The 25,151-nt window shown below is 41.0% G+C and overlaps 1 protein-coding gene and 1 pseudogene across 2 annotated transcripts in view; one reads left to right on the top strand and one right to left on the bottom strand.

Moving 5' to 3' along the window:
• The window catches only part of IFFO2 (intermediate filament family orphan 2), a 40,315-nt gene that overhangs the window by 10,551 nt on the left and 4,613 nt on the right, over positions 1 to 25,151 (bottom strand). For both annotated transcript variants that reach the window (XM_053401010.1, XM_053401012.1), the window contains exons 2-4: positions 4,702 to 4,762; positions 3,548 to 3,643; positions 1,152 to 1,292 (exon numbers count right to left, since the gene is read on the bottom strand). In XM_053401010.1, coding sequence (XP_053256985.1) covers positions 1,152 to 1,292; positions 3,548 to 3,643; positions 4,702 to 4,762 — 298 coding nt within the window. The remainder of the gene's footprint in view (positions 1 to 1,151; positions 1,293 to 3,547; positions 3,644 to 4,701; positions 4,763 to 25,151) is intronic.
• On the top strand, positions 7,295 to 9,854 carry LOC128418800 (ras-related protein Rab-34-like; annotated as a pseudogene).

The raw sequence follows: 25,151 nt of genomic DNA on the forward strand, positions 1-25,151 counted from the left end.
AAGTGTTACAGGTGGCAGAACACACAGCACAGGGAAGCAGATTGAGATAGCGCGCGGCAAAAAAGCAAGCTGCTAGACAGGCCATGCCTCAGTGGCACAGCCATTTGGGCTGCAGTCGGCCATGCGAAGGCTAGGAGGATGACGCACAAGCGGTTGGAGATGCTCACGGTGACAAGCTGGAGAGCAACAGGCACCCCTTGGCGGTCCCCTGCCTGGCCTCAGCTAACAGTGACAAGGGGGGACTAGGCTGTGCCATACAGCTAGGAAGAAGAACCCCGAGTCCTGCACCATTTTCCACCTAGAAGCAGAGCTAGTCAGGCACCAGTTTTGACAGGAAAACAGAATGAAATTGGAGGAAGGAGTTTGGAAACACAAAGAAATTTCATTTCAAATATCCATCCACCATAAACAAAAGTGGATCACAGCTAACAAACAGAGTTATAATCGGTAAGCATATATGAGTGAACTGATTCCTTAGTATGACTCTGGGATGGTTTTATGAATTTTGTTTTATTGGTTTAAGGTTGTATGGGACAGTGTGCTTCTTGGGATTTAATAATGGATAGCAGAATAATCAGGGGCATAAATACTAAGAGGAGGGGCAGGGTGCCCTGTGGTGATGGCCTGTCTCCTACTCCCTGGACCAAAATCTACTTGTCGATGGAGGTTTTCACAGCTGCCTACACACTTGCAATGTCATGACAGCTAACTGTTTGTTTTCTCCTAGAGTTCTCCCAGGGTCAGAAAAAAATATCTGATTTTTATTTTACAAGGAACATAAAAGCCAAGTGGGACATCGTAATGCATTTTTGTGGTGTCTCAAGAGGACCAGCAGACATACAAGCTTGCTCTTATGATTTATCTGAAGACTTCTAAAGAGATTGAGGTCTTAATGTTGCTGTGTGAGACCCAAGGCCTGGTGACACCTGTGCAGACCTTTGTAGATGCAAGAACACAACTCCCTGCTTCAGTTAGGTTATTCCCAACATGGGAACAGAGCACATGAAACTGGGGTGTTCTCTACAGAGGCTTGTCAGCTGGTCCCATGATTTATAGTGGGAATCCTGAACAGCAACTCCAAATCCAAAACACAGCTCCATCTCTCTCTGGCACAGCCATGTTCTCCACAGGACAGGACGGAGCCTAATCACCTGGAATATCTTGGAAACGTCTTCAGAGTTGCGCTGCTGCGCTACATCACACAGTTTGGCTGTGATATCGATTCGTCGGCAGATGTCCATGTCCACCTTCATGGCTTTTTCTTGGATCTTTGTGTCCAGGTCTGTCATAGGCTGCAGGAAGGACAGCAGTGGATTATCTTCCATTAATACAGTTCAGAAGATAAGAAGGAGATGACCTACAGTATCTCCATCAATGCAGATCACGCCAGCCTCCATATTAAATGCTGCCTGATTTCCAGGCATGCTAAACATCCAAGGGACAGCAGCATTTGGGGTAGGTAGTCAATTCACTGCAAGTTGAACACTGATTTCTAACAAAGGCAAATGTTCAAGGAAGGTTACGCTTTAAACAAACTCTCAACCCAAAGCCTTACATTTGCAATGCTATTTATTTTATGGAATGTACATGGAAAAACCTATTCCAGAAGTCCCCCACATGATGTGTGGGATGCAGGTTCTGTTTTATGTAGAAAGACAGTACTTCATGTCAGAAAATTCACCTAGCTACTTCACACTAAAAATAGTTTCTCTTACAGGACAATGATATTATTGAATTCCAACATCTTTCAAGAACTTACAAGATGAAACCTGGCACATGATATATGCCTGCAGAAAGTAATGAGCGTTTAAAAAAAAATCTACAACCTAAAATATTTAATTCTAGGAGAAAAGGGACCTTCCGAATTTTCTAATCTTGTTCAGATTTTCACTTCCTAGGTTTGTTTGTGTACATATATTGTTTTGCTGCTCATTATTTGCAGTTCTAAGCTCCTTTAGGAGGAAGAGCAGCACAGAAATGTAAGAAATTCAGTGGCTATAAATGGAGGAGCATTTCCCAAATATTCTGTAACTGTGCTTTTTGCACTACATAACCCTTAAAAATCTACACACACAAGTCTTTCTAGAGAAAAGCATCTAGTTTCTTAAAAAAGAAAAATCCAAATCTGACCAAAGCCAAATATTTATTCCACATACAATACTGATAAGGACAACTTTTTACACCTCATACCCTTCCATTATGGAAATGTCTCTTAAACAATTATTTCTTATCCAAAAAACCTTGCACTACTCTCTATGAAATTCTGCAGCTTCTGCTATCTACAAAAGATGTACATTTTTTTGTATTCCCTCACCCTTAGTTAGACTGTGCTCTGACTGGGCTGCTGCTCTCTGCACACACTAACAGTATTTATTTTAAACTATTAAGTTTTAACAGTCCATAACTACGCCACCTATAAATTACAAAGATAAAATTATGCCCTGCATGTTTACATCATGAAAGTTACAAGGTATGTAAACTCAACTGAGATCCTGCCAACCTTTTTACAGTTCTGCTGCCCTAGAGCCACAATGACACAGCCACACTTGGCCGGAAGAATGGATTTCCCTCATAAAAAGGAGAGTGCAAATACTTGTGTCCATTGACATTTTCTTTGGAGTCTGACTTTCAGAACCACAATATGCACCAACAGGTTCTCTCCACACCCCCCCACGGTTTTTATAAGGAGCCCAGGGCAACATTCTGATATGTCCCAGAGCAATGTTTGAAGTTCCCAACTGAAAACAATACTACAGAGGGGGGTGGAGAGAGAGAGAAAAGAGGAGGGCTGGGGTAGCTCTGCTGTTGAGCCCAGAGATAAATGTGAGCAAGGCCTTAAAGTGAAGTGTGTGGAAAATCAGGAGTGGCTTTTCTTCATGTGAACTAGAATCTTTGAGCACTCAAATTCCCTACATCAGCTAAATAGTTGTCACATAAACGAGGTTTGTCATGCTTTCTACCTGTTCTGATCGTCAGGCCACACTATTGACAATTCAAGTTTCTGCTCCCTGAAACGACTCCCTAAAATGGCATTCACAGTTCTAAATATGCACACAGTTTACTCAATATGCTCAAATGGCAGGCTTGTGACCCAGCAAAGTAGATCTGAACTGGAGTTTCTGAAATCATTTTGGTTAGATGAAACTGAAAGGAGTATTTTTAGCATTTTTCTAACAGATGGCACCTGCATGGTGCTTCTTCAAACCTGCACTTAATGGGAAAACCTAAACCCTTTAAAGAACATTCTTTCCAGAGGTTGCAGCACTGGAGGGGTGGGGGGAAGTACCCAGCAGTGCTAGCTGGTGTGAAGCCATCGGGGAACACTCAGGGTTGTGTGATAAGCAGCAAGTTAAATGCATCTACACAGACCAGACAGGAAGCAGGGAGAGGACGAGGGAATTGGTCTGATGCATTAGATCATACAAGGCAGCCATAATACTAACTGCAAGCAGCACTTACTGAAATCATAACTTTTTCATTAATGAAGCTATGAAGATGACTCCCCCCCCTTTAAACCTGGTGCAACTCAGCCTGCCAGGGTACTTACATCACTCATCAGACCCTTGAAGACGACAAGTTCAGCTTTCAGTCTCTCAATCTTCTCATTTAACTCTTCTTGGAGGGCTTCGGCTTCTTGTGCCTCCTAGAGGACAAATGGGACAAAGAATTGTGGTGCAGAAGGAAAGGCACAAGCTTCAGACACAAAGCTCTAAAGAAATAATTAAATACAGATCAGGAAGCTAATTTCAGTTTGCTCCTATCTTGTGGATCAGCCTCACTAACTCCCAGGTAAGCCATGGAGTGGAAAATGACATGTGGTCCTCTGGGTCCGCACAGTGCTATCTCAGATGCCCCAAATACTGTAATAAACATTATCTCTGGATGTTGGAAGGTCAACAATGTGAATTAGATCTACATAAGTAGACAATCTTAGCTGCTAATGAAAAGCTATGCCATTATGCAACCCACACCTCTGGACTGCCAGCTTTATTGATTTATCAGATTTCCAATGCATCCTTCACCATAACACCCTAGAGTGAGTTACAACAATTGAAAATACAATCAGAAAAAGAAATCAAATTATTACAATTATAAAACTGTTCAAAATGCAACAGGACAATATCAATTCAATGAAAGAGGTGGGTCTCACAAAATAAAATGTCTTAATGATCAAATAATTGGATTACGATATGCATCTTCAGCGTATGACAAAAGCTGTACAATTAAGATGCTTAGATGCACCTCTGTGGGGAAGGAGTTCTACAATTTAGGGGCCACCACAGAGAAAGCCCTATCTCAGGCTACCACTGAGGATGGTGGAATTATCAAGAACCCCTATCACACCCCACAGTTCTTAACACCTGCGAAGGATAGTAGAGATGAAGACAGTTTTTCAGATTTTTGGGGCCTACATCCTTGCCATAGGATACCAGGAATTGAAGTCCTCTTTATAAAAAAATAAAATCAGAGTTCTTTATTATCCTGTAGTACAATTTACAGAAAAGCAGCTGTGAACTAGTATCCCATTTAGGGTCTGATTTTTTACAAATGAAGTGATACACACACCTGGTCATTAATCCCAGGCAGTCCCTAACCCCAGGCCACAGGCTGCTCATGAAGCCAGCTAGGTGCCAATAAAAATAAGAACTGGCCCCATCCATCTTTGAAGAAACATACATTTAGGTGCTCTCTGAAACCTACCTCTTGGAGAGTCTCTACCATTGATTCCAGATTCATTCTCTTTGCCAGTTCCTCCTCCCATCTGAAAAAAGAAGAGTTGTGAATTACAGATAAGAGAGAAGTATGTGACAATGGCACTCTAAAAAAGCACAGCCCAAGTTGGAGGGAGCCTTACGAGTTCTGAACCCAATTTCAAATTGGAAGATCTGACAAGCAGTTGTCCTGGCCTTGGATAGTCCTGTATGGGATCCAGTTTTCCTTGCTTGTCACTGATTGTTACATACGGCCTAAAGCCAGCCTTCTCCAACTTGAGGCGCTTTAGATGTTTTGGTCCACAACTTCCATAAACCCTTCCATAAGCCCTAGTCAGCATGGCCATAAGATGCTGGGACTGATGGGAGTTGTGATCCAAACATCTGGAGGGCACAAAGTTGGAGAAGGCTGGCCTAGGTTAGGGCGAATGCATGCCCTACCCCAGAATTTAAATACAGTACTGAATCTCACTTACTGGAAAAACTTGCCAGGAATACTTTGGTTCAGTAAAAACATGTTAACCTCCAAATGATCATTTCTCATAATAAAGGACACTCTTTTAACAACTACAACTTCATAGGTGAAGCCAAAGCCTGCCTCCTCCTACAAGCACAGTGGCAGCCCAAGGCACTAGGAGCTACTGCTGACTCCATCAGATAAAACATTCTGCAGAAAGCTTCCCTTAAGTAAGCCTCAGGAATGCATCAGGTCACGTTTGAAGACCTTTCGCTCCACAAATCCCTCAGCAGAAGTGCTGGAGAACTTGAAAGCTTGGTTATGAAACTATGATTGACGACTGCCATTAGATGTCTGGAAAAAAGCATCAACGCAAGGATGATTAAAATACTCCCAACAGTCTAATTAAAAGCACGGTATGAAATTACACTTGTTTACTTATCCAATTGGCTAACATTAACAAGGTTACATTGGTGGAAGAACAGAAAACACAAGATCTACCCACAACACTTCATCAAAACTACAAAAGTTTGAGAACTGTTCCTGTGTCGTTTGCTGACAGATTCATGCAATGATTTGCCAGCATTCCCATTTCCAAAACAATCTAGTGATGTTTGTGTTTACCATTCAACCACATCCCACTGAACTCTTTCCAAAAGCAGCTTCTGTGCAGAACCAACATTTTACAAGTCGTAACACACACACCCTTAAGGGCTGCATTTAGAACACAGCCACATGCCAAGGGGATCATTTCAGAAGGGGACAACAAAGGCAGCTGTTAGGCTGTCATTTTCCGTACTAATCCTTGACAAACTGCACCTGAACGTGTCGTTTTCCTGAAGCGGAAGGAGGAACTCTTGTGAACCACAAGCATTATGTGCAACCCACAATGGCCAGGTTTACTTTTGTGTCTGCAGGGCAGATCTACTGGCATGAGGGGTGAAGTCTCCCTAATAAGCAACTGCACACTTGAGCAGAAAGATATTTCTAACCTTGCTTTTCAACACCAGCCATTTAAAATATTGGTGCTGGGGTTTGTTTTTAACACATGTGTTTTTAGACTTCAACTCTAGTGACCCTGCTTGCACACAAGTTACTGGTTACCAGGGTATTTATATACAAGCAATGATGCTTTTCCAAATCTGCATCTATCTTCTGACCTGCAGGAAATATACTTGGAGGTAAAAAAAGAAAAGTTGCCATTCTAGACAACAGATTTAGAGATAAATAGTTGAGTTATTTTTCCAAATCATTTACACAAGGAATATTGATGAGATCATTACAATTTTACATGCCAGGTAGGATGTTGTACCTCCAGTACTTAAACTGATAGTATCAGTTGCTGCTCTCAAAGGCTTATCTTCCTTGATTTCAACTTCTTGAGCAAGAGACAGACAAACTGGTATTTTTTTTAAAAAAAATAAAAAGCACAAGCAAAATGTTAGGTGGGTCCTTTCCCAGTACATGAGTCATTCTAAACAAGTGTCATAAAGTTATGACAAATCACTGTCCTCTCATAGTCTGCAGGGTGTTTGCTAACCACAATCACACAAGTAGAACTGTGAAAAGTTTCATTATCTTTGTTTAAACCTAGTTAATTTGCTTCATGCGGTGGAAGGACCCAATCCCAGTTTAACTGACTTAACAACATGCTTTCCTGGTGACACAGAGGAACCTCAGGCCCAGGGGCTGGATGCAACCCTCCAGGCCTCTGTCTGGTCCCAAGGCCCCACACCCTCCCAAGCTGCACCCATTGCCAGACTGTCCTTGTACCCTCCTTGAATGTTTTTGCCTGGCTGGAGTATGTCCTTAAACTCTGATGCTGCCTCTGGCTTGCTTGAATGGAGGATAGAGAGGGAAATGTAAGGGTGAAGAAATACGTTGCCTTTGCCAACCCCTCTCATGTGGCCTCTAAAATGGTTTTCCAGGAGAGAATGGGCTGAAAAAGGTTCTGCGCCCCTGGCATACAGTGATGGAGTCATATGCATGCTATGTGAATGTACACATGTAAAGAACAATCCACCCCCACCCCCTGCTTTTAGTTGCAAGGCTAGCTGAGCCAGATAGGCAATTTTTATCTGCCAATGACTCTCTCTGAAGAAGAGCCAGCCGCTACATTTCACTAATGGCACGTAAGGTTTCCCCAATGGAAGTCATAACCAAAATCCCTTTTTGTTCTTGGCTTTGACTGTTTCTCCCATGACACTGATTAATTTCATACCAGCCCTGTGTGAACACATTTAAAAACCAAAGTATCTCGACTCCCTGGTGTAAACCAACTCCTGAAGTCTTGAGTCTGACACAAGAACACAAATTAAAGCAACCCACCAGCCTTGCTCCTTTCAGATTAATATGTTAAAATAGGCAAGGGTAGAGTCATGACATACAGATCCTATTCACAAACAAATATTGTTAAAACGGATTCTGAAACAATCCACCACTTTTGCTGCTAGAAGCATCACAAGCAATATAGAGGTAGTGATGAAGGAAATACTTGCAGCTGACTGCTATGTTCTTTAGCCATTCCTATAAGGCCTCATTCATTGCCAAGAGAGCTTTAAGATGCTGGTGCAGCATGTTTCAGCTGTCCTTAAGATATGCTCAAGCTCTGAAGCAACCTGAGAGGCCAGCATATAAGTGGGGCTGCTGTGAAGTAGCCTAAGGAGATGCTGAGGCAGCCATTCTTGATCACACACGTCACCTTCCCCCTTCCAACAAAGCAGAGGAAAACGCCTGACTGCTTCATTAGCATCCCTCTGGCAGTAAGAACATAGGAGCCTGTCCTTCTATTGGTAGGCCCACTTCCAGGCGGTGAGACTGCAAGGTGTCTGGGAAGGCAGCCCAAAGGACAGCAGTTCTCACACTTATGCTGCAGACAGCTGCTCTTCCTAGGTTCAAAATTTTCTTGGCCCAGACCTCAGTTCCCACAATGTGCAGCTGCAATCAAGGCAGGACATTCAGCGCTGGAGCAAATTTTGCCAGCCAGAATTTACAGACTGCAAAAATGCCATTAGCAGCCACGTCACAGGCTACTGGGATTATTTTTAAATAAGGTATCAATTCCAAAACATTTAAACGCCGGGCATGATCTAAGCTCCTTCCTCTCTCTAAGGGCAGCTGTGTGTTTTGACTACTCTCAACATTCACATGGCTCATTGTTATAGTTACTGGGAAATGATGGACCAGTCAAGCTGAAGCTAGGAATCCAGCCCTCTGTTTCCATAGGCAATAGTGCATTCCTCACTTATTCCATCACTGCAGCCCCAGACCTCAAACTACCTCCGATGTCATATGCTTCTTTGACAGGCTGGGAGGAGGGAAATACTTTCTAGAGGTAGCATAAAAACAGTTACAGTATTACACAGCAAGGCAACAAGGCAAACCACACCGAGCTGATGAAAGCAGTGTTGGCTATAGAAAAGAGTCAAGAGTTTAACTACGTACTTCAGCCTTAGAAATATTATTCATGAATTGAACTGACTTCTAAAGAAATATGAACAGTGACAGAAGGAATTTTAAAAGGTGGCCATTATGTAAATGTTTATCTTGATCGGGAGTTTCCATAAATACCCACTTCCTTTTGCATTAGTTTGAACCATTTGGTTTAACTCTTGCATTACAGTGGGGGATACCAATGCCTACAATGATTCTGGGTCCATGCCTTCCTTTCCTGTTGGGCCCCAGGAAATTTCAATTGCCCTCTACCCTCTGAAAAAAGGCACCCCTCCCTCCTCCTCTTGCCCCCATCCAGGAGAGGTGTTGAGGTCTGCTGGGATATCTGCTCCCTCCCTGTCTGATGGAGGATTTGAAAAACAAGCTTTGATATTTTGGGAGTAGCTCTGACAGAGCAGCTGCTTTGCATTCAGAAGGCACAAAGTTCAGTCCAGGTGGGAATACTGGAGAGCTCTGCAGTCAAACCTCATGTCCCAATGAGGAACATCTTGCCCCCATCAGAAGAAACCACATCATTGCTGAACTGACACGGTGCTTCACCAAAGGGGCTGACCTTCTTCCACTCCAAAGCTACGCCCAGTGGACAGGGACCGTGGGGTTTAGTTTCCAAGATCATTGTGGTTGGCGACCTCTGTGGGGAAGAACCACTTGATCAATCAGTCTGCAGAGACACTATTGACAATAACTACAAAGTCACCTTTGGGGTGGACTTAAGAGATGGAGCATTTTGAGGTGCCTGCAGCTGTGGGACACAGCTGGCCAGGAGTGCTTCAAATGCATCGCCTCCACCTACTACCACGGGGCTCAACCTATAATCATCATCTTCGACCTGAATGACATGGCCTCCCTGGGCCATACCAGGCAATCACTGGTTGATGTCCTGAAGGAGAAAAACCCTTCCAACGTCATTCTCAGGAAGGATCTTAGCTCTCCAGTGAAATACAGCTTCATCAAGAGGGATACCCTCAAGGTGACAAAAGAAATGGAGGTTGAATACTGGACTGTCTCCTCACTCACAGATGAGAACGTGTGGCGAGTTCTTTTTCCTGGTGGCAGAACTGACCTTCAAGGGCAGTGTGGTGGCAGAGCTGGAGAGGAGCAACACACTCAGGATTGGCAATGCCAAGTGGATCCACAGTGACGAGTGAGACCTGTACCTGATAAGTGGTGGAGAGTCAAATGCTGCTAGTGATGCAAACTGTACAGATGGGGAAGAAGTTGCATTGGCCTGAACATTTGCACTGAACTTATTTCTATACTAAAGGAAAGTGTTTTTTAGTGTGTGTGTGTTTTTTTAAAGAATAGAACAAATAACTCCAGGTTGTCTCATATAGGACCATCACAAGCTGCTTTGTACTAAGTCAAACCATTGGTCCATCTAGTCCAGTACTGTCTACACTGACTGGCAGCAGAGGCTGCCCAGGATTTCAGGTAGAGGATCTTCCCAGCCCCAGTTGGACATGCTGCTGGGGACTGAGCTTTACATCTTCTTCATGCAAAGAGCAGGTGAGCAATGTGCGATTCCTGCATCGCAGGGGGCTAGAGTGGAAGACCCTTGGGGGTCCCTTCCAACAATAAAATTCTTTGATTCTATGAGGGGGGAGGTGTTAAAGAAAATCTCTTCCCCCCCCCCAAAATCCTGCATACCTAGGCAGTATGTGGGGAAACCATGACCTTCCCAGAGAGTGATCACATTTTGCTGCCAAACCAAACAGACACCAAACCAACAAGCTTGATAGGATGAGGATTATGTCACAGTCACAGACTGAAAATCACCCCTCCCAGGGAGACAAACCATTAAACAATTATTGGGTACAATTTTAAAATGCCTCTTAACTGCACATGGAGAGCTAAAGAACATTGTGAAGAAAGGAGGGCAGGCCATGTTTGCTCCTAATATGAACCAATAGAGAGGTTGGTTCTCAAGCTTCCATAGAAATAATTGTGATTATCAGGTGCATGCTTTAATCAACATACTAGCGGCAGAATTCCACAGTTCCAATGTCAAGTGATAATTTCAAGGGATGATCGAACATACATGCACACCTAGGTGTTGAAAGGAATTCTTCATTTGGTGAGAGCCAAGGATGAGAGAGTGTAATAACAGATGTCAGCTTTTCATCTGGGCATGAGGGTTACACCTAGTTTGCTCATCTCTTCGATGAGAAGCATCTAAGGTATTCTGTCATGAGCCCCGCCAGCATTAGACAAAAGGATGAAGAACAAAGAACAGCGAGTGCCAGGCCCAGGTAATTGCACCCTGGGTGGTACCCCCTTGCCCCACAGTCACGGGCTTGAGACACGTTTTTCCACTTGCTGCCCCATGGCAACGCTGCTTGTCTTAAATCGCTTCAGATCTCTTGATGGCCATGTTTTCCCAAGGTGCACCTGACTGGCAGGGTGTGCCATACTGTTTGCTAATGCTGGCAAGAGATTTTATGTTCCTCATGCTCAAACACAACCAGTTTACTTTGAAATTACTCATGTGTGGGTCTGTAGCAACATGCATACTAATCTCTTTCTCCCTATATCCATCTAAAGAGTCATTTCCCAATCACCAGGACTGGCATTAATGGTTTTTTAGTTGCTGGTTACATCACTGTGGCAACTGCCAAGGATGTCTGATTGGAAATCATCATTCAAGGAGAACTACATCTCTCATCTACGTCAATGCCATTAAAAAAAATGTCAAAAGGCAACATTTGATGTACTAGTTCCACGAATACCGATGCAAAAATGACGCTTATAACTAAGATAAAACAGAATTGTGGAAAATTAGTACCCTCCATCTAGGTAATTTTTGAAGTTTATACCAGCTTGCCTTGGTGCAGAATTCAGCTAATAAAGATGCAGCATTTTGAGTTAGCTTCTCTAAATACACTGTATGCCATTAGGTGCTCCTTTAAACCATTAACAGCAGAGACAAGTATACCACAGACAAGAGCTTTTCAAATCATTGATGATAGTCAGCACTTGGTAGGCGATGCTGAGGTGGGAGCAAGAAGATGACAAATAGCTGTAAGTAACCAGAATAACTGCATGCATTTTAGCAGTTCTGTGTTTATATTTTTAGTAAGATGCTTACTGAAACACAAAATTGAATGGATACTGAACAGCTCTGTGCAAAATGTTTTAATTTAATGGGAATATCCAATTCCATTAAAAGCTGGCTGAAGCTGCTCAGGAGTTGCAACTTAGAGCATCATTTCCTCAAACCATGGATGAAGTTCAGTATACTAATTTTAACAAAAACAACATTATATACTGTCAACACTGGCAGGCAGCTGCTCTCCAGAGTTCCCTGTCCTTCCCAGCTCTACTTGGAGAATGATGCTGCCATTGCAGACCCTCAGACTTTCTGCACAGAATTAACTAATCTACCTGAGAACTACACCCTCTCTTCTCTTAGTTTTCGATATGATGCTACCAAGTACCAAGTTTCTATATGCAGGAGACTTGAGCAAACAGTACCATCAAGTTGGCTTCTGTACCTGTTCTCATTAATTATGCCCCAAAATGGTAATACTATTTCTCCTGATGGTGGAAAATGTTAGCAAGAGATTTCATAGGTCTGGTATGCACATGTCAGAACAATGATAATGGCTGGTGAGCCAGTACCTTGTAAGCACTGAACAATTATGCATGGTGATTAAATTCACCTGAAGGGGGGAAGCAACAACTTGTTGTTGGAGCCACAATAAACACTCTGCACTGTAACAAAGAGCAAAGTTGTATTTGTTCCAAGCTTTGTAATAGCAAAACTCCTCCATGCTTAAGTTTACGAAGAGCTGAGAGGAATGTGTTGGGTTGTGGTTTTGACCGCATTCTTCAAAGTTCTGTTGTTAATTTCAGCAGGGCAACACCTTCTCAAGCAGCTCTTGTGCAGAACTTGCAAATAAATACATTTCAATCTATTGTGGTAAGATCTGTATGCATGCTATGCTCCAGCTACCATTGCAAAGATTTTATTTGCTTAAAGCAAAGGAACTTCACTGAAATAAGAGCTGGGATATCTCTGTCCTAGCCTGCTCCAAGTGCTCAACAGCTCAGTCCTTCTAATATAACCAAGCAGCCTGATCACATGCTATTTGCAACACACATTGTAAACTGCAGAATTTTAAAATTAGCATTCTGAATATTAAACAATACCACAATTTTTCAGCCTTACCTGAATAGCAGGGATGGAGAACTAGTGACACTCTAAATATTTTTGGACCACAGCTCCCATAATCACTGAAAACTGACCATGTTGGCTGGGGTTGATGGGAGTCCACTGTCATCTAGAGAACCACAGGCTCCTCATCCCTGCCATACAGCTCTGATGGCATGGCATCCATATAATTTAGGTCAGGGGTCAGCAAACCTTTTCAGCAGGGGGCTGGTCCACTGTCCCTCAGATCTTGTGGGGGGCTGGACTATATTTTAATTTTTTTTGGGGGGGGAATGAATGAATTCCTATACCCCACAAATAACCCAGAGATGCATTTTAAATAATAGCACACATTCTACTCATGTAAGAACACCAGGCAGGCCCCACAAACAACCCAGAGATGCATTTTAAATAAAAGGGCACATTCTACTCATGTAAAAACACGCTGATTCCTGGACTGTCCACAGGCCGGATTTAGAAGGCAACTGGGCTGGATCCGGCCCCCAGGCCTTAGTTTGCCTACCCATGATTTAGGTGATATATGGAGATTCCCATGACAATTTAGTCAGCTGTCAGGGATGATGGGAGCTGTGGTTTAGCAACATCTGAGGAACCAAGGTTGCAGAACATTTCTCTAGGCATCATGAACTATTTATAGCACTCTCCAGACATAAAACTGTACTAAAGAGAACCACCTCAAAGGATGGATCAGAAACAACCTTATTTTTAAGGCCATCCTAAAAAATAGGGGAACCCTTCAAAAGAGCTACTCCTTAAAATTACACTGAAACATGCCATGGTAAACAGGACACATGTTTTGTAGGCTTAGTTGAAGCAACAGGAAAGTTAGTAGCTTGAAAAAGGAAAAGTGAATGTAGCAAGTTTTCTACAATACATTTTCTTCCAAGTTGCCAAGACTGAACAAATGCTTCTGAATCACCTTCCTGACGTTTTCTGAAGGGCAGACTGTAGCAGTTTATAACTGGGATGAAAGCCACAAAGGCCTTTGTATTACTGATCTCCAGATTCAGCAGAAAGGAACCAATTCAGAGAGGAAAATAAAAGACAACAAGGAAACCAGCTCCACGGCAGCTTGGGGAATTATTCGAAACCACATCCTGCAGTACATAGCTGCTGTATTGTAGCAGCTCTTCCTAGTCAGTAAAAATCTGAGGGGTTTACCTAGAATCATTATAGGGAATAATAGTAAAAAGCCATAAACTGCTCTGCTCACATTTAAGAAGAAATTCATCATATCACACAGATTTCAGCTAGAGCTACAGATACATTGTATTTCTTATTTCATTCTTGTTTGTTTTAACTATCACACATTGAAACGTCTTATTGTATATTAAGAGTTCCTCAGTGTCAGGCAATAATGTCCATCTGCTTAAGACACCAGTCACAAGAATGATTCACTTACAACTCGAATATGCTTACAGGGGAGTAAACAAGTTTCTAGAGAAGACTATTCCTGTGCATATATCACATTCCTTCCCACTGAACAGTGTGATGCCCAAGTCAGCCAGCGTGCCAGCTCTTCTGCAAGAGCCTCCTTCTACAGGGTCAGTCTACCCTACATGGATACGTCAAAAGGAATGCCATTCTCTATCTGACCAAAACTAGTTCAAAAGTTGCAGTAAGCTATCCTTTCTGCAGACTAATTTATGTGGTAAATTTTTATTCCAAAAATATCCCTTAGCAAACTGAATGTTAACTGCTTTCATATGATCTAAGTCCTACTGGAAAAACAATTAGTAGCAAGGCTTATGAAACATCTGTGGTAAAAAAAAAAAGAGAAAGTCATTCTTTGCTTTTTGTAGTAACTGCAGTTATTATAACTGGAGGTAAAAACAGAATTCTTTTGGCTCACTTTTGAAAGAGGTAATTATTTTGGCAATCTGAAGAGCAGAGGATTAGCTTGCTGAAAAGAGCTCCAGGGTGCAAGATAATTAAATACAGAACTCATGTTTTGGAGAGCATTTTCTTGCCTAAGCAATATCTATATCGCCACATTGTAAACTACCTGTCAGACTAGCTGCATTACATTAATACTCAAATGTCTACTGAATTTTAAGCAACATTTTACTATGGTGAAAGAAATATGATGAAATTTTTACACACACACACAATGATCATGCAGGCTAAGAAACAATGTAGGTGTATGCATGGTGAAGGCACATTTAAAAACTTTTTGATCAACTCACCAAATGCAACTTGGATATTTGTTTGAACAAAAAGCAAAGTATACTGCATTACCCTTGTAAACATTACAGGATTATTTTTTAAAAAAAGATTACAGGATATCTTTGCACTAAAACTCCTAATTTTCAGTTTAGGGGAAAAAAGTCTACTTCCTTTAAATAAAAGTGGCTAGCAACACAAAGAGCTTACAGGCACCTAAAGATTAATGCTGGTGCATTTTGGTTTTTGAACAGCCACAAGCAGAATACTACCCATTTGAGAGATGAATATTGTACATTTTAAGAACTTCAGATTTAGGCTTTTATACTTGGTGGAAGATCCAGTGAGAGTGAAGCTGCACAACTATTACTGGTGTTTCTTTCATCTTCATTATAGCAACCAATCTGATACTGATAAACTGCAATAAGATAACCATAAGGCTGTTGTATATCAAGTAAATGTATTGTTATTCCCCACCACAGAATTTTGCAAGCAAAATTTCAGATAAGAATCAGGACTAGAGTATCACTCTAATTGACACAGTCACGTTTAATGAAATATAGTTTCCTCAAAGAAGAATTTCAGGTGTATCACAATTTGATCAGAAGGCTTTACAAACAGCAATGACATACTTGCTTTTGAAAACAATGAATTTATTTTGGTACATCAAGGAAGTGCCAGGTACCAATGTCATAAGCTTTTGTGGGAGAAGATGGTTCCAATCTGGTTTCCAGGATGCTGGGAGTTCACCTCCCTAAGTGGCACAGGCTCAAAAACCTTTATCTACTCAAATAAACTTTCCTACACTTGATTTCCCTCCAAGCAGGGTGACTGGATGTGCATGGTCTTCAGCACTCTCTTCAAGTTATTACTGATAGATTTGTCCTAACTTAGATCTCCAGGGCAGTGTATTCTCTTGAAGTAATAGCTGTATAATAAGAAAGCAGTTCTTTCATATTCCTGCCCCAATATATTGGACAAGGATTAGAAGGATTTGAACATATGAACCACCAATGGGGAGGCAGTTGAAGTGGGACCCACACTAAGGCTAAGACTCCTCCTCTCCCATACATATAGCACAATCCTATATATGTTTGTTCAGTGGAGCTAACTCTCAGGTAAGTAGGTGCAGTATTACAGCCTTATTCTCTGTATCAGTTCCACTGTTGGTGGCTTTATGTCAGCCAGTGCAGTAGCTATTTAGTAATCTATGCAAGTGCATGGAGTTGCAAGAGTTATAGCATTGGAAGTATTACAGCCCCAACAATGTTCACTTTAATAAAAGAACTGGTTGCATGGAACACACTGGCAGATGCTATAACTTCATCATTCACTCCTCAATAGAGCAATGTGCAATTACTAGAGTGCTTGACTGGGTGGGTCATGTGCTTGCATCCTCTTTAAATCACATGCAAGGCAAAGTCAACAGGAAGTAAAGCAACCAAGAGAAGTTATAAATCTATCCAGCCTCCTAAAGCATCTATGCAATACGAAGCTGAGAGCAGATGGAAAGCACACTGGAAATAAAGCCAGTTGATAAACCTGAAACCAGCAATGTGTGTGAGAGAACTGCAGTAGCAAGTGGCAATTCAGATTTTCAAACAGCCAATTCCACAAATTTATTTCTACACTGATAAAGGTTTTTATTTTTATTTTTTAGAAAAAGTCTAACCAGCCCCACATGCTGCAGGTAAACAAAAACCCTTCACAAAATATTATATAAAGAGCATTTGTGGTGCACAACAGTTATTCCAGCCTATCATTTGCAGCATCTATATAACAATATACCCACTCCAATGTCTCCCTCTAAGCCTACATCTAAATTCATCTACATGTGCAGTCCTAGAAGCTAATAATTTTTCTGCCCCTCATGACAATTATTGAACACATATAAATTATTATTTCGTTCACACAGTTTTAGACATTAAATAAACTTACAGCACAGCCCTATACATTGATGTTCATTTCCAACGAACCATAGACTTCCAATATGGAGGCAAGAGGAATATTATATCAACATTATATCTCTGAGCTTTGCTCCTGAACTGTGGTAGCTGATTCTGAGCGACTTTTCAAAGGAAAAAATACTAAGAAACATTCAAGATAAGATTACTAGTGTGGGTTAATATTGTATTCCAAGTAATTATGGCTGGATAAAGCAGACTATGTGAATCCTGGCAGGATTACAGCAGCCAGTGAATGAATATTTGCCACATGAGTGCAGATTACCCTTTGCCAGACATGCCCATACTTAAAATGCACCATCTATGATTCAGTTTCACACAATAACGCAACCAGAGTGCAGATCTGTGTTATTAACAAGCAAAGCACATCATTAATGGAGACAGAATACCATTCTCTCTGCTGCTCTAACGTTCTTGTTTGCAAAGGAGATTTAGGGACGGGGCTGATGTAACAGGCTGTAGATGAAACAACTCTACATCCATGGCATAGAATTATTCTTCTCCTCTGAGATTAAAATGGAAGTCTTCTCACATACTTTAAAATGAAGAAAAACAGGCAAGTGAGGGACTATGGAGGATAAAGCTTGCCAGTTGCTGGATTTTGCTGAGCATTTTGTGGTCAGGATCCAAAGAAATGTTCTTAAGGTGCCACAAGGCTGCAAGAGACTGAAAAATCTACCCACTCACCCATCAAAACATGTGGAATTGGGACTTCACATCTTTATTTCATTTCAGCAGTTCCAATACCGGAGACAAGCTGCTGTAAGGTTTGAGTGACTGGTCACTCGGTCCTTGGAACCTGCACAGCAACACCTGAACTCCAAAGCATTGACTGGCTGTATGTGCTATTCTCTCCAGAGCATGCACATATCCCTCTTCTGGATCACCATCACTTTAGACAGAAGAAACGATATATATTTACATCCCCACACCTCAATATTTACAGTGCAATCACACATTTGCTTACTCAGAATCAAATCCTACTGTGTTGAATAGGACTTACTTCCAGGTAGTCGTGTATAAGATTGCAGCCTTTGATATCTAAATAATTTTGTGCTCAATGAGAATCAAGGAAATAAAGATATGAATCATAATAAAGAAACACTTCTATATTTCTTCCAGGTTGGTGGTACAGCTCGTAGATCTTCTGACAGGGGGAAAAAGCCTCTAGAAGCCAGCATCCATCTGCCATTAACAGAACCTAAGAAACAGTTGGTACATTACTATGCTGCAGATCTACCTGCACACACATTTCAAACACTGAAAGAGAGGTTGAAAAACAGCAATGGAAACTAGGCTAGTGGAAACAGCACTCAGCAGGACTTTAGTAAGGCAACTGAAGACAAAAGAAAGCTGAAACCTGTTATAGCCAGAGTTTTATTTAAGCACTGAAGCATAACATTGAGCTCTACTGGTTGTGTGGCCAATGAGTCAAACCTTTCAAGAGCATTAAAATATTCTTGATTTTATTTACTGGCTGGGCAGCTATCCACACTAGAAAAATGTTTGATGGAGCACTCTACACTAGATCCTATGGAAAAATACAAAAATATTGATCATTTTTCAAAAAGTCTTGCATTCAGATTTTAAGCAATGGCAACAGCCATCTTCATTCCTTTTCACAGATCTGTAGCTTTGCCATATATTAAACACAATCCAAATTACAAATCTTCACATTCTCAACTTTTAAAAGCACAGCCCTAAGATTAGTCAACAGCCCTGGGGAAAAATAAAAGCTGCACAGGAGTCAAAAGGCAAAATCCTGGCAGTGTCCCCACAAAGCCTGAACAGCAGTTTTTTAAAAAAAGCAGCTGCTGAGCTTTACATCAGCCTCATTCTTACTTTAGCTACAGACAGTCCAGCACTTGGACTGCTTTCTACAGCCATTTAAGCCTATGATTACACATAATGAAGAGCTAGAAATATCTTGTGTCTAGGTTTCTATTTTCACCCAAGTCGTCCCTGCTCATGTCTTCAGATACTATTTGAATTGGATTTAAGAGGCTGGTGCTGCAGAGCTACTTAAAAGAAAAGGAAATATAAAGTAGAACTTCCTAGAAGATTAGTGGTCAAAACACTCAAATGGCAAGATACACCAGACACTTCAAGAATGTAAAGGCTCCATGAAAGCTTAAACTACTAACTAGTATGTATTATGAGGATTTTGTATGGGGGGAAAAAACCAAGCTTTTTATTTAGCTAAATTCTGCAGCAGCGCAACCAGATGCTTTAATCTGCAACAAAACATGTCTCTCCCGCATCAGTTTCTACAGACACAGCAGGCACTTCGACCCTCCAACACAGGCTTCCTCAACCTCGGCCCTCCAGATGTTTTGAGACTACAATTCCCATCATCCATGACCACTGGTCCTGCTAGCTAGGGATCATGGGAGTTGTAGGCCAAAAAAAATCTGGAAGGCCGAGGTTGAGGAAGCCTGCTCCAACAGTTCCGATTCCACTCCATTGTCTCCCAAAACAAAGTCAGAGAAGACTCGCTGAAATCAGTGGGAATGTCCATTATTTTCTATGAATCTACTCAGAGTATGGTGAATTCTGGATACAACCCCAAATCTTATCTACATGGTTAAGCGGCATGATTTTTTTCATAACCCTTAGAGAGTCTTGCTTAGCCTTCTCCAAACTAATTCCCTCCAGATGTTTTGAACTACAACCCCCATCAACTCTAACCACTGGCGATGCTGGTTGGAACTGATGTGAGCTGTAGTTCAAAACACCAGGAGAGCAACAGGCTGAGGAAAGCTGGCCTTGGTGATCACCTCAACACACTTTCACATAATTATTACAACCCTAGCAGAGATAAGCACAAGAATGTTAGATAAGGAGAAATTAGACTGACTCAGTGAAAACAGCCAAAGAATTATCAGAAGCAGTTTTACGGCATGAGATTTATTGCCCATTTATTCTCAATTCTATTGATTCAGCATCAGTATTTAAGCCTTAGCCTATGGCTCACAAGGCAGCAGCTACCTAGCATTGACTGTGATGGAAATACCACAACCAAATGAGAAGAGAGAGCACATATCAAGCTGCCTATCCAGCTACCTCATTTTAAAGGCCATACTCACTGCATTTGCTCTCCCTTCCCATCTCTAAATCAGGATGAATCTTAAATATAAAAATACTATGGGTAACAGCCAACAATATTCCCACTGAAATTAAGTCCATTGATTTCAATGGGTCTACTTTGATTACTTGCACTGGATATCACCTTAATAATTCAAAGTTTCTTGAAAGATAGAATCATGTGTATACCAGCAAAATGGCTGGCACGCATGTGTGCGGAGATTCCCAGTGAAAAAAACAAAATGCATCCAAGATTGTGGTATTTATAGCTCTACTGTTAGGAAACTTGCACTTAAAACGTTAGAATTGGCTCTGCCCTGCATTTAAAAACTGACACCAATCAGTTGGAAATACCAACTTTCTGCATCAAAGCTATTCATTAGTACAAACTCCTAATGAAAAAGCAAACAAAAAAAGAACTCTTGGAAACTATAGTGATTAGACATTTTCTCATTAAGAAAAACCCACACCAAAAAACATCAGAAATGCAATGAAGCCATAGCAAGGTAGCACAAGGAACATGGTCAGGAGAGAATTATAATTTCACTGGAATTCCTTCCCATATCAAAAATCATTTGTTTTTGATTGGCCTTTGCCAGTATAACATTTGCATCTTGTTACAGTGATATTTTAACTTAAAAGTTGATTTAGACATTCCTCACAGATTGCTTTTAATAAAAATGTGCTTAAGTTCCTTAGATTTGGAAAACAAAAGTTTGTTAGTTTTGTCACGCTTTCCCTTTGGCAATGATAACCTTTCCCCTCCCCAGCTGCAGAAAATTTGGAATAATCCCTGTCCTCAACTGGACTTTATTAATCTGCCAAATCAAAGTGCAACCTGAGGAAAAGCAATTATTTCCAGCTCAACCAATATTAACAAGTTAGTTTTCTCTCCACAGTCACAAGAGGACCCAACTGCCTGATAAACACTCAATGTCTGGACCAATTAAAGACAATTTTGGAACCATAATATACAAATCCATTCAAGTGCTGGAACTAAAGTTCCAGACAGACTGATCAATAGGCTTTCTGCAAAGAAAAGACCTCTTCAGAAATGAGAATACTGAAGACTCTATGAGGGATTTTCACTAACTAGGCAGTCTTTAGCTGGCCACACAGAGTTATTAATTCAAACCACACATCAAGATCTTATTGCAATATTTATCAACATATACTGCACCACCAGAGATAAAAATCTAAGCATCTTTAAACAGACACACCCTAAACATTTCAGACCAAATGCTACAATAGAAACAAGAAGTCTGAGCGAAGACTTTTGTAATGCGAAAAATAAATATCAGATTTTAGAGCAAGTGTCATAAGCATCAAAAAGAAAGAAAACAAGTCGTGAGATGATAGTAATATGGGGGGAGTGTGGGGTGTTTTTTTTACTATTACACCTCACAGAGCATTACTCTGACCCAAAAACATGAAAGTTTAAGCTAACTACCTGGTCCAAGAAATGTCTTATTTGCCTTTTGTTCAAAGCACATGGTATTCCTAACACCATACAGTCAGTACAATCTTTATGATATGAAGCCGATGAAAAACAGATCAGCTAATGGTTCTTCTACAAGTTAGTAGATACCACAGCAAAAAACCTAATGTGGAACAAGAGCTGCAATCCTAAGCAAGTTTCAACTGGCTTACTTATGAGTAAAGATGCATACACCAGCTGACAACCAAGTGTGATTACAGGACTGGTTCCCTGGATCAGTTGCACATGTGTATGGATTGGGATGCCAGTTTTCCTTCAAACCACTTGCAAAGACTGTAATGTCTTTATTTCTCCTTTTTCAGTTGAGAACTGCAGTCACATAGATTCTTAATCCACCATAGCCTCATTTACAAATTTCAGGTATCAGTGTGCCACTCATGGATTTATTTGTGGAGGATACTATTTTGCAGGAACAAGAAAATGGGAGCGTAGAAGTTACAATAATAACTTGTATTCTCATTTGTCAACTTCTGCTTAAAAAACCAACAACTATGAACCTGAACTCATACATTCTCTTTGAGATTTCAGTGGTTTTTCACTTAAAACAACTGAAGTCTTAGATTAGAGTGGCATGTCAGACTTCCCACGGAAATAAATTATTGTAATATCCATGTATTTGTTCTGGGCCTTGAGTTACAATGAGTTTATTGCTCTCCTATCCCCTAATACCATGCCAGCCATGTTTCCTTATCCCCAATCGCACACAAGCAGCCAGCAATGCAAAGTGAGTCCACAAAAACTGTGTATCCTGTGGACACCCACATACACACTGAAGAAAGGAGGGAAGAGAAGGAATTATTTCTCTAGCACATTTTTAAAAATTCAGTGACTGATGATCATTCTTACCCACTGCTGAGAGGCAGTATGGAGTAGCCTAGGGCAACCCAGTCAGTCGGGCAGGGTGGTACTACTACTACTAATATAGTGTTGGCCCATATTCAGCCTCTACTCAGGCATGAAACTCACCATCTCTTAGCCTAGCCTAGTCCACAGGGTTGCTGCACACTGCCCTAAGTGCCATGGAGAAAGAACACAATAAAAATGTAATTAAAATGTTTTAAGAGAAGTGATCGGTAACAAACCTCTGTGAATTTGCTACTTAAAAGAGGGACCATATATAGCTTATAGAATTACACACCGGGGGAGGAGAGCGCCAGCAACTGTATCTACAGTTGAATTCTCCAATTGACGACAGAGGAAATTCAGGACTTTTCACTTTTTGGGTTGTATCCAATAAGTTTTACTCAGAGAAGATCCACTGAAACTAATGGACCTTAGTAGGACATTTCTATCAACTTCAATGGGTTTACTCAGAGTAGGACCAGCTTCAGAAACAGTCCTATGTTAGATTATTTGTTCTGCTGTAAAAACATAGCCAATATATGCTGTACCGCCTTATGACATTTCCATGGGCTCTTACCCACAACAGCACCATCAGGATCACTTACGTGTTGCAATACCTTTTAGAACATCCACAGTAAGCTACCAAAACCATGAATAAATAACATACATTTACAATGCCATCTGCTTCGCATAATAACAGTAAAGAGTTTAAATACCCAAACAATACTTGGGTAAGCAACTTCAAAATAAAGAGTCAGAGCATAAAGAGAAAAGACACAGTTTCTTTAAAAGTAGCAAAAACTATGAGCGTTATTTTAAAAAATAGTGCTGGAGACTGAGCCCTTAAAATAACGAAAAACAGAAAAGATTATTATGTTCTTTTTAATTATTTTGTTATCATCTATAAATAAAAGCCGTAATAATGACAAAAATGTCTTTATTGCTGTTTACAAACCCAAAGGTCAACATCTTCAAATATTCATTCTTCTCTAAACTCAGCATTAATGTATCTCAGAAGTATTTGATAGTTAAGAGTTCCAGCCAACTTTTAAAGGTAATTTATGCCACCATTACTCCACATTATAGAGTAAATTTCATATGAAATATACAGAACAGGGACCAAGAGGAAGCCTGTTTGCTGACTGTACCTAGAAACAATACAGTGTGGAAGTGGGAGCCAAGACTGACTATAACATTTCCTTCTCAGTTTTTAAAGTCATGATTACATTATATCTACAGAATATTTCAAAAGCATTATGAGGAAAATCACAAGTTCCAGTCCAAAATGAAGTATGACGATAAGGACAGGCAGAATAGCCAGGCCCTAAAAAAGAGTGGGTGCCTACCAATTAAAAAGAGAACACTTATGCCCAGTTTATAAAGGCAACAGAAGGTCTAGCTTAAGGAAGGTTGCATCCTGCAGCTTTCTCAAGGCAGTTACCTATTCAAATAGCCATCTTCCTACATTCCTATTTACACCTACACAACACACATACCATATAACAGGGGAGAAAGTCAGCATACTAAAGAGGCAACTCAATATGCTCAAATCTACTTTGAGTTTATAGAAAATGAGGCTGCACAGGTGCTTTTTTCTTTTTTTTTAAAGGCAAGCATTATATTCAAACAGCTTTGTTTGGATGCAATCCCTTCCTCTGCAGTGTTCTCAGTCTAAATACTGCACCACTGAGCTCATACACAGGAGCCAAAAAGCAGGCTCATCAAGGAGAAATCCCCAACCAGCTTTTGCTACCAAATTGTAAACACAGAGAAAAAAGCAGATGTCTCTATAATGTCCTTGCCAGAGGTATCTTCCTAACCCGGCAGGAACCCACCCACAACACTGACTACCAGAGTTCAAGAAATGCTCGATTTCATCTTTTCCCTTGAATAGATTAGGCAGAGAGTCTTTTGCATATATTTCCTTCTCTACAACCTACACCCTAATTCTATGGTGTATCATCTTACAAATAATTTTAACCCCTCTTTCTTTGACATGAGGACACAGGTACTCATTATCCAATTTTTATTGAGGTGACATTGCAGCCACTCAGCTCAACAGGCAGGGCATCACCTTTACCCTCTATCCCATAACCTAAAGTACCCATTTCATCTCCTGCTGCAGTTCTCTCTCTCTCTCTCCACCCCCTCACCCTTTCCTCCAGTGACAGTCAGAAAACCAGTACTGCACAGAGAGAGTCTCTGACCATTCATGCTGCCATCTTGTACCGAACATAGGCCTTTTCCAATGCCCTAATTGACACATCATGCAAAGTACCCACCTAATGAAAATTACTCCTCTGTCAAGGGCCATAAACTCAACTCCCACTCTGCACTGGAACATGCAGTATCACAGTATTTAAATTTGACAACTGTATCCTGCTCTGCACAGTACCACCATATGCTCCCCAATGAAGCCACCTCACAATCCCTTTCACTCCTCTTCATCCTCCATCAGTCTCAGAATTTATACTGAAGGAGGAAAGTGCAAGACACAAACCACTGTCTATTTCTTCCACAAGTAGGGAGCCCACTGAACTAATCAGCCAACTGTTTTGCCTTATTCATGTGAAATACAGCACCTCATCCCACCACTTATCATCATGAAGTCTACCCCAGGGCCAATCTGTCACCATTCTCTTGTCCTAAAGGAAGAAGTTAAAAATTGTATTCAAACAACCACTTCCTTTTTTATCTCACTGTTTTCAAAACTCACACCCTCCCTCTCCAGTTCCCCCAAGAACTCATTTCCTGCTCTATTGGCATGTGCGTGGGTGGAATGGGAAGTGCTGTTCCCACCCATGTT

The sequence above is a fragment of the Podarcis raffonei genome, chromosome 8 (assembly GCF_027172205.1).
Source record: "Podarcis raffonei isolate rPodRaf1 chromosome 8, rPodRaf1.pri, whole genome shotgun sequence".
Lineage (NCBI taxonomy): Eukaryota > Metazoa > Chordata > Lepidosauria > Squamata > Lacertidae > Podarcis > Podarcis raffonei.